General features: G+C 48.5%; 1 protein-coding gene across 1 annotated transcript; it reads right to left on the minus strand.

Moving 5' to 3' along the window:
• Nucleotides 1–1,712: 1,712 nt before the first annotated feature.
• Nucleotides 1,713–10,048, minus strand: ncoa4 (nuclear receptor coactivator 4). The gene is made up of 11 exons (XM_076891969.1): nucleotides 9,889–10,048; nucleotides 6,425–6,548; nucleotides 4,866–5,006; nucleotides 4,697–4,785; nucleotides 4,292–4,400; nucleotides 4,050–4,130; nucleotides 3,850–3,978; nucleotides 3,051–3,764; nucleotides 2,744–2,998; nucleotides 2,561–2,659; nucleotides 1,713–2,482 (listed from the first exon to the last, which is right to left on the minus strand). The coding sequence occupies exons 1-11, from the start codon at nucleotides 9,924–9,926 to the stop codon at nucleotides 2,477–2,479; spliced, it is 1,785 nt and encodes a 594-aa protein (XP_076748084.1). The 5' UTR covers nucleotides 9,927–10,048; the 3' UTR covers nucleotides 1,713–2,476.
• Nucleotides 10,049–12,330: the final 2,282 nt, after the last annotated feature.

The raw sequence follows: 12,330 nt of genomic DNA on the forward strand, positions 1-12,330 counted from the left end.
ATTCCGACCTCAGTGATGGGTTTTCCCGATAAGCCTGAAGGACACACAAACACAGCTGTATGGACTCAGCTGAAGGTCAAAGGTCACTGCAAAACACAGCTCAAATTTATTATCCAGTCAGTCTCCCCTCCCCCTGAGGTGTTTGTTCTGTTGCACACCTGCGCTCTGGACAGCAACGTGTTTCTGAACTCGAGCAGAACATTTAACAGCTGTTTGTACCAGAGCAAACTTTATTGAAACAAACGTGCTTGTTGCAAACATCGATAAAGGTGGGAAACTCCTCTTAATCACTTCAGTGTTGAAGGTCTGCGCTGCACCGCCCACAGCCCGCTGATAGCGATGTTAGAGGTCAATAAGTCACGCGCCGCAGGGGTCACACATCCTCGGACTCAAAAACTTTATTAATTCGAGTCCCTGCTTCTCTGTCCCTTGTAGCCCCCAGCTTCAAGTGATGTCATCAGTCCCTATCAGCGTTCTCCTGATGAAGGGTGTGACCTCACCAGCAGCAGTAAACAGGAAGTTTATCATCAGCAACCAGCCTCATTTCCAACCCTTCCTTTCTGATTACTGCCTTTCTGTACGTTTGCTGTTTAGCTTCCTGTTAAATCATGTGACCCACCTGTGTGAAAGCTGCTGTTACTGTCAATAAAGTTCACTCATTTAAAAGCCTGGCTGACTGTGATGAGATAGTATCGATCTGCATTTGGATCGATTAACCCCCGGCAGCCTGCCGAGCCTCGAGCTGTTCACGTCTGAGTATAAAAAAGTTTCAGGTCGAACAGGTCAGCTGACATTTGGGGAGTCAAACTGGTTTCAGTTCCAGCTGATCAGCTGACACAGGTGCATGTTCCTCTCTCAGGTGTACCTGAGTGTCTCGCTGCCTCCGTCCTAGGGCTGTTCGATATAACGATATATATCAGATGACGATATAAAAACATCCATCGTTTCATTTTACGCTGTCGTTTGTTTCGTGGTGTCGCAAAATAAACTGTTTACAGCAATATTTTTTCATGTTCTGATGTCACTGTAGTTATTATTAAGTTCTTAAAGTTCTCTTTTTCTTATATGTAATATAACCACACTAGGACAGACAAGCGCCTGTTTTCATGCGTTGTCGTTAGCAACAACGACGGTAACAGCATCGCGTGTCCGCTTGTTTATGTTCCACATAAACCTTTCACAATAAAGCTCAAGATCCTGTTGAGACTTTTCAAAATAAACTGAATCACGTGAAAGAGCAGATTATTTACAGATGAGAATTAAAAAAAAAAAAAAAAGAGACGCCAGGTGCTAAAAAATAAAGCTTAGAGTCAAACGTTAGCACAGGCTTTTCCCCGCAGCCGTGTAATAAATACTCACAAAGAAAATGGCAGCCGTTACAACTTATGTCTAAAAATGTATCGTTTCATGCATCGGTTAAAACACTCGACTCAGCTACATGACGCGAAGCTGGAAACACTTCACGCAAGTCGAGCTGCCCGAGATTCACAGAAAATGTTACATTTTTGTGATTTATATCGTTGTCAGGACGACAGATGTCTTACATCGGGATATGAGATTTTGGTCATATGGCACAGCCCTACTCCGTCCTGTTTAAAGAAACATCGAACACAAAGTCAAACCGCTGCGCTGGGCTCGGTGTCACAGCCAGTTTGAACACAGATACACCTGGAAACTACGGGTACCTTACAGTGATGTCACAGACACAGTGATGATGTCAGAAAACTTTATTACTGTAGAGAATCACAGCAGGAAAAAAAGTGATGACACCACAGCTATATGTGATAACGCCCGCCCCCTCACACGAGAGCTGCAATGGAAAGCACCAATCGCTGACCAGAGTCACGTGACCAGCCTGCACAGCTTCTTCCAACAAAGCACTCTGGGAAACCGAGTCCCTCTTATGCCAACAAACCACGTTACAGGATGGAAGCCTGCAGGCCAGACAGGAAGTGAGTCTCTGTGATGTCAGCAGGTTTTAGAAAAACAAAAATGTGGTTAAAGGAAGTGACATCAGTCGTATTATAAAATAAAGTCTAATTTATGTTTAAAATACACCCCACGCACTCTTCCATATAGTCCCGCCCCCTCATCTCTTCCACAATAAGCGAAACACTCGCAGCTCTAAATGCTGATTATTGATTTGTGACTGATCGGTTATTGATTAGAAGCTGAAACGTCTCACCACACCCTCTGTAGCCATATGAACTTTCACCTGATGAAACTGCTGAGGCCCCTTTCAGAGTCCTACATCCTGCTTCCTCCCACGTTAATCAAAGGGCGGGGCCAGCTACATCTGAAAGGGGCTTTAGGCTGTTGCTGACTGGCGATCAATGGTGGGTAGCGGCACTGCATGATGATGTCACAGAAAGGAGAAAAAGGCGTCAGCGACGACGGTTAGACAGATGAGATCGTGTGCGCTGATCAGTGATAAAGTGACTCCAGAGAAGAAGAAGCATCATCGTCGTCATCATCATCACATCTGCAGGAGACACAGGTGAGACAGGCAGACCCAGACAGACCCACATACACACCACGTCACACGGTGCAGGTGACTCACCTGTACGGGAGATCTGTGCAGCCACTTCTCTTTGTCTCCGCCCACCTTCATGCAAGAGAACAGGTCACACATGGTGGGCAGCGCCACAGCGAGGCGTTCCTAAAGAGGAAACAAGAAGCAGTCAGGAAGCCGGAAGCGAGCAGCAACCAAACCACGTGTGTGTTCAGCTCCAGCTGTGCTCACCTGAGCTTGACTCCTCTTCCTCAGCAGCCACTTGTCCTCTTCCTCCTCCTCCTGGGGCGGCACTGCGGAATCGGGCGCTGGGCTCTTCCGTGGAAATAGCCACAGGTCCGTCTCCAGGGGGCTCTGGAAGAGAGACGAGGAGGAACCGTTCTCCTCCCGGCTCGCCTTCTCCTCCTCAGCTGCCACCCAGCCGGAGAGCGAGGAGGTGAAAGCCTGCAGAGGAGAGCTGGAGGGAGTGGAGCCGGTGCTGGGGTGCTGTCAATCAGTTGATCAATTAATCAATCACCTAATTCTTACTGAAGTGTCACAGCAGAGCTGACTGATCGGCTCTTACCTTCTGTTCCTGCTCTCGGTGGAAGGGTGTGGCCGTGGCGCTCTTGGCAGTGGGCGGGGTGTTCTTGGGGACGCCATTCTTGTCGCGGTCCTCCTGCTGCAGCAGCCAGCGGCTCAGCGCATCCTTGCCGCAGTTCTCCTCGCAGACGCAGGCCGAGTAGGCGGAGCAGAGCTCGTTGGCGCGGCAGGTCTGCAGCGTCGGCGGCGTCTTCTGCAACCACACCTCCAGAGACGCTGGCATCGACACGGGGACGGGAGAAGTGGGCGAGGTGGTGCCTGAGGTAGGCGTGGTCTTCAGGCACTTGAGCTTGCCGAGGTTTTCAATCTCCACTGCGCTGATGGTCTGACAGCACGACGAGCAGTCGCCGATTGAACGGCTCACTGGCGACAGCCAATCATCGGTTGACCAGCTTTCCTCAAACGGCTTAAAGACACGCTGCCAACGTTCGGCGTCCGACATGGTCTCCATGGCAGCAGTAGGCGGGGTAACAAGCCAGTCGTTCAGCTCCTCCTCAGCTGCGGCGGACAGCTCCATTTCGTCGATCTTCTCGATGGAGAAGGAGGAGCTACAGCTGCTGACGCTTCTCTCCCGGTTGGGGGAGGGGTCTTGAATAAGCCACGCCTCCAAGTCCCTGAGCTGACCCCAGGCTTTCATGAAGTTCATGGAAGCCATCACGGGACAGGAAGTCTGTTACAGAAACAGGAAGTAAAGCAGGTGAGAGGCACGGCCTGAGGTCAGAGCCTGTTCTCAGGTAACACACCTTAGCACTCACCTTACTCTCCTTCTGTGACAGCAGCCAATCCTGCGGGTCTGTGCTAGACTGATAGCCAATGGGAGTGAAGCTGTTGGCGGGTTGAGATTCTAGCAGCCAATCGCTCAGAGAGGAGGGCTCAGCCATCTGCTGAGAGGGAGACGCAATCAGCATCACCTTGCTTTCATCACTATCGCCATCACCACCAGGACGCAACTTACCTGCTTCTTCGCTGTGATTGGACAACTCTGCACCTGAGGTCTCAGGTGGGTGGAGCTCTGAGAGGATATACCCTCCACAAGCTGTAAACAAGAAGGAGAGAGAACACACCTGAAAGATCCACTAACACAGTGTGTGTTACCTGTGTGTGTGTGTTACCTGTGTGTTACCTGTGTGTGTGTGTTACCTGTGTGTGTGTGTGTGTTACCTGTGTGTGTGTTACCTGTGTGTGTGTGTGTGTTACCTGGGCGTTGATGCTGCCAAATGAGGTGATGGCCTGCTTCAGAGAGCGAGAGTCGGCATGGAAACTCAACTCAGGTGTTTCCTCTGGAGTGAGACTCAGAGAGGACAACCTGCACACACAGGAGAAGACAACAAGATCACATGACTGCACCGCACCTGACACACATGCCTACAGGTGAGAGTCTACAGGTAAAACCAGCTCAGTATGTCAGTAATCTGATTACATCAGCTTTTAGCACAGATGTAATCACATTAGACAGTGAAATCCTGACTGCATGCCTTAACTGAGGGTGTGCAGACTGGGACAGCTACGCCAACAGGTGAGAGCACCAGCAAGGAGAACAGACCGCTCAGGTGTGAACGCGCCCACAAATCTGTGTGTGTGCGTGTGTGTGTGCGCACGTACTTCTCCATGCAGCTGGTCAGCTGGTTGTTCAGGTCGTTGCTGCTGGAGCTCTGCAGCTGGTAGGCGATCACGTCAAACTGACCTCGGAGCTACAGCACAGACACAGCACAGGTAAGCAGACAGGTAAACAAACAGTCAACACAGGTAAACAGGCCCCGCCCCCAGTTACCCGGTGCAGCTGGTGCAGCTGCTGTTGCAGAGTTTCCGTCTTCACTTGTTCGAGCAGCTCAATCTGACCCAGCAGCCACACCTCCCTGCAGCGCAGCGCCTCCTGCTGGCGGCTCACGCAGCTCTGCAACTCCGAGCGCACCTGAGGGGACGCACAGGTGAGACGTGTTAAGCAACACCTAAACGTGAAATGTTCAGTAACCAAACAGATTCTTCCAGAGAAAAACAAAAGAAATTTCACAGCTACTGCGTGACTGACAGGCTGGAGTTTGAAATCCGCTTCGTAACCACGTCTCTTAACAGGTGCCGTCTTTGGTCCTTATACACACATAGTACGGTAACATTACGCTCAAGCAGAGTACGTATCACTCCGCGAGGCTCCTCGCAGCCGTAATGCTCCAACAATCCATCAGGCAGTGCGGCTCCGTAGCTTAGCAAAGTCGTACTCAAACATTTTTGACAGATTGCTGAGCGTAAACAAAGCTTTTTGTTAGTAAAGTTTTTTCACACGGACACGCGAGCTCCCCCTTCCTGTGGAGGTGGATCAGCTGACAGGTTAAAGTAAAACAGCCTGTCCTGTTGTTTATGCTCAGTTTAAATAAAGTTTATCTCACAGAAAAAAACAAAACATCACGGAGCTGAGATCAATCCAACCCCGATAATGAAGCTGTGAGTCCCTAACCAACGAGCATGGACGCACACCTGAGCCGGAGCCTGAAGTTTTACCTGGAGATAAAGTATGAAGTCCAGCACGTCGCACTTCACTGCTCTCACCTCCTCTGAGCTCCTCTCACCTCCTCTGCAGGCTTTATAACCCGCCTCGCCCTGACCCTCCTCTTCCTCTCCCTCACCTGTGGCTCAGCTGCAGACAAAGGCAGGATTTCAGGTGGTTTCAGCCTTGCCGAGTCAGCAGTGATGAAGATGATGATGGCTAACTGCGATTGGTTGGTCTCAACAGGTAAATCCTCAGGTGTTTAAAGCTCAAGTGATTCACGGTTTGATATGAAAAACAGGGGGTGTGGCACAGAGCCAGCTGAGTGGTCGCAGCAGTTTAGCAGGACAAGTGTTTCACCGTAAAATGATCTGGGTGTCAATAAAGTTTCAAGCAGCTCCGTTTGGTGGCAGGTAACTAACGCACTGATCAGGACAGCAGGTAGAAAACGTGTGAGCTGATCCAGGTTTCAGCAAGGAGCTTCCTGTGAATCAGCTGACCTGCACTTCCTCCCATCTGCAGCGCAGCAGGAAAACATTTTACAAACTCACGTGAGCTTATCAGCAGTTCAGTTATTGATCACTGATCAATTGTTCTAATCCAACACAGACTTGCTGGGCACAAACTTTATTGATCGACTGAACAGGAATCGTTTGGTTCAGTCTGCCAACGCATTTCCTGTGTCGTGGCATGTCGAACACATTTGTGCCGTTACCATCTGATCTGCTGAAAGGGCCTCTTCCTGTTCTTGCTTTAAAATAAATACCTTGGCTTGACTGCGCTGGTCATGTGACACTGGGGTTATCACGCCTTAAAGCACTTCCTGTTCAGAGAGAGGAGGCACTCACCTCTCTGGCATTCTCCCTCAGCTGCTGCTCCGCCTTCATCACGGCACCGATGGCATCCTCCAGCTGATCCTGGGCCTGTTGGCACTGCTTCAGGCCACTCGCCGCCAGCACCTCCAGCGACATCCTGGACAGAAAACAGGAAGTGGAGACAGCACGGTGATTTCACTGAAATTGACGACTGACTTTAAAGTGTGCTCAGGATTAGAGCAGGGCGATATGACCAAAAATATTTATCACGACATACATTTGAAAATTTGCGATAACGATATAACTGAGGATATAATCGACACGAGACAAAATACTTTACAACTCCTCAACTTTATTAGTGCAAAACAAACATCAATGTATTTCCACTTAAACAAGCAGCTGTTTTTTATGTGCATTAAAGTTATATAAACATTTAACAGTTCGTAGCTCAGCAAAGTCGTACTGAAACATCTGACAGATTTTCGAGCGCCGTGCACATAAAATCGTCTCGAGGTCAGTAAACACAACCAGAGTTCATACATAAGGCGCACGGGATTATAAGGGGCTCTGTCGACTTTCAGAAAAATCAAAGGATTGATTTTAAGTGCGCCGTATTTTCCAAACAACACGGTAATAACGACGGCCCGCTAGCATGCGCTACCAAAAATAGTGCTTTGTTGTGTATCTGACGGAGGAAAGCCAAACCAGTTCCACACCAGTGAAGCTGCAGCATTTTTACAAACCAGTTCAGGTTCATGGTTTCATTCAACGATCCGCTTTCGCTCTTCTCATTCTGCGTCGCCACCGTGCTTTTTCCGCCATGTGCGTTTTACCCAAATTTCATTTTCTTGTCGTTGCCCAACATTACACCGGTATTACCATGAATGGTATGATATGGCCCAGCCCTTCTCAGGATTACACGCTTTAGGACCTCGCTTTATTTCTACACCATCATCTTCCTCGCCTGTGACCTCAGGGGGTAATAATAGCCGCCGCGGTCACACAGCGAGCTCTGCGGCTCCTCTGAGTCACTCACACAACAACAGTAAAGCTTTCCATAGAAGCTCCTCCTGTTCAATCAGCTGTTTGTGGACGCTGCAGCATTGTGTTCCGTGATTGGTCAGAGGGTCGCGGCTCGCCACAAACCAATTAGATTAACCCATCACTAGCGCGCACACACACACACGCACACACACGCACGCACACACACGCACGCACGGAAGTAATGAAAGACACTAAAGCAGTGGTCTCCAACCCCCGGGCTGGTCCGTGAGTCGTTTGGTTTTTATCGTTAACTCGGTGTCCCTGGGTCTTTTCCCGTGTGTTATGATCTTTTTTCGGTAGCGGTACTGGCTTTATTTTGTTGTATGTATCCACGACACCTTAAAGGCTAGTCCGTGAAAATATTGTCAGATATAAATCGGTCCATGGCGCAAAAAAGGTACTAAAGTACTTTAAATAGCCCTATGAAGTACTTTACAGGAATACTCTGTTTGGCATTATTAGTACAAAGTACATGCATTCCTGAGCATGTGCAGAAACCCTCCACAGTGAACTGTTAATCAGCTGTTAGAGGGGGTGGGGTCTCAGGGTGCAGCAGTGTCTTAGTATCAGCTGTAAACAGACGCTTGTCTGCAGCTGATAACCCTCACTGTGTGACCTTTGACCCCAGCTCAACTCTCACCCACTTCCTGTGTGATAATCAGCTGATCAGCAGAACACAGGCTAACAGCTGGTACTGATCATTTCTCATCAGCGTTAACTTTTCCTTCACAACACGTCTGAACTTCATATGGAAACTTACTGACACAACTTATTAAAAGCTGAAGGAAACACGCCGGATCAAAACCTGTGTGTGTAATAATGTGTAACACCTGTGGGCTTAGCTGACTGACATTATGATATAGAACCTGTTACATCCAGACTTTATTTATGACCTGGCAGGTGAACTAAAGAACTATGAACGAGACCGACTAGTTCCTGATATTTACCATCAATAACGACTGATGGTTGAGGAAGCGAGCTCTATTTTTAGAGCAGTGCTGGAATTTATTTCTTTGTCTGCAGAAAAAATAAATCCCCTGAGGAAGTTTCTCTCTCTCTCTCTCTCTCTCTCAGTTAATGCAGTCAGAACACTGACAGTCTGTCACCAGTGAAATGAAAATGACTGCATTATAGGGATTGATTTTGTGGTGTCAGCGCTCCTGCAGGCTGTAAATACAACACCAGCTCTCCGTGCACTCTACCAGCACCAACAGGGCCTCCTGCTGCTTTCAGCAGCTCCTTTAGGAATAAGAAAAACAACTAAAATGTCAACATGGGAAGCTTTTCTTCGTCACCTGTCACATAAATGAAACTGACACGCAGTTAAAGGGCGCCTCGAGGAACCAACTCATAAGAAAATACACAATTTCTCCGTCAATTACGAATACAGCACAAGTCCGTCTCTTTCGGTTCCTGTTTTATAACCACCGCCTCATACAGAGTGGAATACAGTCGGTAAACCGCGGGGTTTTACCTGATGCTGACTCAGTGTCGGTAAAACTGCAGGGGTAAAGCTCCGTTTCAGCCGCAGGCAGTCTCGCTCAGAGCCGGCGTTTCTGGTGTTTTCCTCCACAGCTCACGGGAGGAGGAGCCACAGCCCTCCATTACTGCCTGCCGGCCGGCACGTACGCATTAGGCTACAGAGCGGGGGCTTGGAGGCTAAGCCAATGGAGGAACAGTTCTACGAGGGGCGTGGTTTAGAGAGAACCCAGTCTTACCACTGGGTAACCACTAGCCGAGGGGCTGGCGAGGGGCCCCCGCTCCGGGTCCAGAGCAGGGAGGGGCCGGCCGGGGGCACCGAGGCGGATCCGCTGAACACATTCCAAAGGCCGAGATAAAGCGACGATGGGGTCGCTGAGTGCAGCTGATATCCGTAACATATTAACCACCGGCAGCGTGACACAGCGCAGCCAAAGTCCGCAGAATATTGTGTGCCGCGCAATAATCTGCACAGCTGACACAACAGCCGCACACACTCTTCCCTCTGTTGCACCTTCTTTGGTTAAATTAAGTACTTCCAGGGTGACTTTAGGACGACGTTTTGTAACAACTGGTAAGCATCAGCGTGTTTGGGTTAAGCCGAATTACAGAGTGGATCCCAGAAATACATATCATGTAAAAACGAATTTCATACAAAGTAAAACAAGCGAACGGAGCAGCATTTTAACACATTAAATTAAAAAGGATGACCTCTGACCCCTCAGAGTTTATTTTTAACATTTCGGAACGAGGTTACAGTGTTCCGGCTAACGCGGCTAGCGTCTGTGGCGCCTTTAACCTTCGACAGAAATTATACCGAACCGCGGCAACAACACAGTTTAATCAGAGTCACACAATCAACCAGCTTCTCTCGGGCTGAGACTCTAACTGCGTGTTTTAAAGGATCACCGAGGAGCTAACGGCTAACAGCTCCTCGGGGAGCCGCTCCGAGCTCCGCGTGTCGCTGCACTCACCTGGAACCTTTACTGTGGACTCTCCCTTTCGATATCATTAATGATCCGCTCGGTTCGGCAACACGACAGCCAGAACAACGGTCCGGAAAATGAAGCCAATGTCACCACCGCGTCAAGGAACAAGAACCACAGAGGGCGGAGAAGTGTCGCGAGAAATGGCAAACTATCGTGCAGCGTGAGGCTGCCCCCGCTGGTGAGACTAGGACACAGCCGGTAACTGTAGCCCTCTGACATTATAGTCCAAAGGTACTGAACTAACATCGGAAAAGGTCCACTTTGAGAAAATGCTTTGAAGCGCAGGTCTTTTGTATGTCCCTCCATCTGCAGTCATGTCACGACTTTGCAATACTGAATCTCGATTAGCCACAGATCCTGACAAAGCCGTTCATACAGAGATCAGATCTTAAAGTTAGAGCAAGCTAGTTATGTGGCTAAACTCAGCTCTGAGGGGATTGACGATGGCAAAGACGTCTGGTACATTTCTCATCACGTGATAAGTCACAACAATAAAGATCGCATAGTCTTTGATTTCTCTTTCACATTTCAAGGCCAATGTCTAAATAAGTACCCGTTACCGGGGCCGATCCTTGGGCCAACACTTCTTGGTGTTCTGTTGTGTTTTAGGCAGCGTTCAGCAGACTTATCCCCGCACTTAGCTACTCAGTCACAGACTTGATTCTTTCTGCTGCCTGTACACCACTGATATAACATTTGAGCATATGTAACAGGGTCATAAATCACATATTGTTATAATTACACAAAATGTGTTCTAAACCCCCAAACTACTCCTTTTATACCTGACTTTTAGGACCTCCAAGCCTGTAGTTATGTTCATTATCAGTTAGAGCCCCTCCTCATTCTTTTCTTCTTCTTCTTTGGTGCAATCCTATAAATACAATGTACCCCTTTTGCCTCTCCCCTTTTCTACAATTCCCCTGTGGGAGAGGTGGGTGTCATTTCTTTCCCAACACTGTAAAACACACATATAACGCTGAAGATATCTATCTATTCGGAACCATGATAACAGGGTTCATGCTGATCAGAGTTGGCTTAGCCCTGGTTTATCGGAGAAATAAGAGAGCGGAACCGGCTGTTCAAACCCCCCCAAGGCTGCCCGCTGGAATCGAAATGGAACGAGGCGCAACCTCTCACAACGAACGTAATATGGTCAACACCTTGGAGACGCTTGCAGCTGCTGTGAAGGCTCAAAACAACACCATTGAGCGTATGAGGGGAAACATCAGAGAGGGGCCTGCTCAAAATGAGACCCTTGAGCGACAGTTGGAAAACATCACGGAACGGATCACTGCAGTTGTGAGGTCTCAGAATCAAAAGAACAATAACACCATGGAACAGAAGTTTGATACCATCATGGGGAGGCTCGCGACTCTCCAACGGGAGATCGAGAGGCCAGTGTCGGAGTCTTAAAGAGCAGCCTGAAAAATTCTCCTGGGCTGCTCGCATGAAATTAACAAAACCAACATAAACATTGCGGACCCCCATCACGGCGCCAGCTGCAGGCCCAAGGCTGGAGCCAAACAATCACTCCCTGATAACGACTGTGTACGGCTATTCTTCCCATCCCATGCAAGGACACCTGGATTGGCTGGAGGACTGTTTACTTAGCCTGATAGGCCGAAGGACACTGTCTCAGCTAAACTATGGACACGCACCCACACACACACTTACACTGATAAGCACTCACTCATCACCCCTCCCTTTCCAACGCCTTCGATGCTTGTGCCCTACCGGGGAAGATAGCAGTCAACTGGACCTGTATTTGGTTGGAGGAGCTGGAGTGGGCAAATTATTTACTTGGAGGTCTTTCTTTCTTTTACCTTTTGTATCAGACACAACGCAGAATCACACCGGTTACACATATTAAAACTATTATCCTGTTCTACAATTAACATTCAACATGTTTGACCTTCTATATTTGACTTTAGACCTGTTGGGTTCATTTTGAGACAGAGAAGACAAACATGCTCAAAGTCATGAAACAGTTGCAGGTTTAAGTTAAAAAAAACGTCTGACAAGTCTCTGCTCGCTCAGGAGACCCAAACCAACACAGAGCCTCAAACCCAGTAAGTGTTTTTGATCCCACCCAGTAAACCGGACACTAATGTGTACCGGAAACCTACGCATACAGATCAGTATTCAAGGTTTGACTCTCATCGCCTTGAGGCGACTTGTGTTGTGATTTGGCGCTATATAAATAAAATTGAATTGAATTGATCATCCACTGGAGCATAAGCTGAGTGTGATCAGGACGTGAACAGGAGCGAACACCATCCCCACAGACACAGCAGCCAGGGAAGCAGAGGACATCACATAAAGAAAACCTGTAGTGATCCCGTATGTGTCAGGAGTATCAACTGAGATGAACAGAATCAACTTTTTGGGAATTGCTTACCTGGATGATTGAGCATCAAGATATGTTTC

The sequence above is a fragment of the Maylandia zebra genome, linkage group LG13 (genome assembly GCF_041146795.1).
Source record: "Maylandia zebra isolate NMK-2024a linkage group LG13, Mzebra_GT3a, whole genome shotgun sequence".
Classification (NCBI taxonomy): domain Eukaryota; kingdom Metazoa; phylum Chordata; class Actinopteri; order Cichliformes; family Cichlidae; genus Maylandia; species Maylandia zebra.

Bases quoted from the DNA above. Each gene is read 5' to 3' on its own strand.
- ncoa4 (XM_076891969.1), bottom strand. From the start codon at position 9,926: ATGATATCGAAAGGGAGAGTCCACAGTAAAGGTTCCAG. The intron at 6,549-9,888 runs GTGAGTGCAGCG...TTTTCTGTCCAG, and splicing joins GTCCACAGTAAAGGTTCCAG to GATGTCGCTGGAGGTGCTGG. The intron at 4,131-4,291 runs GTAACACACACA...TCTTGTTTACAG, and splicing joins TTGGCAGCATCAACGCCCAG to CTTGTGGAGGGTATATCCTC.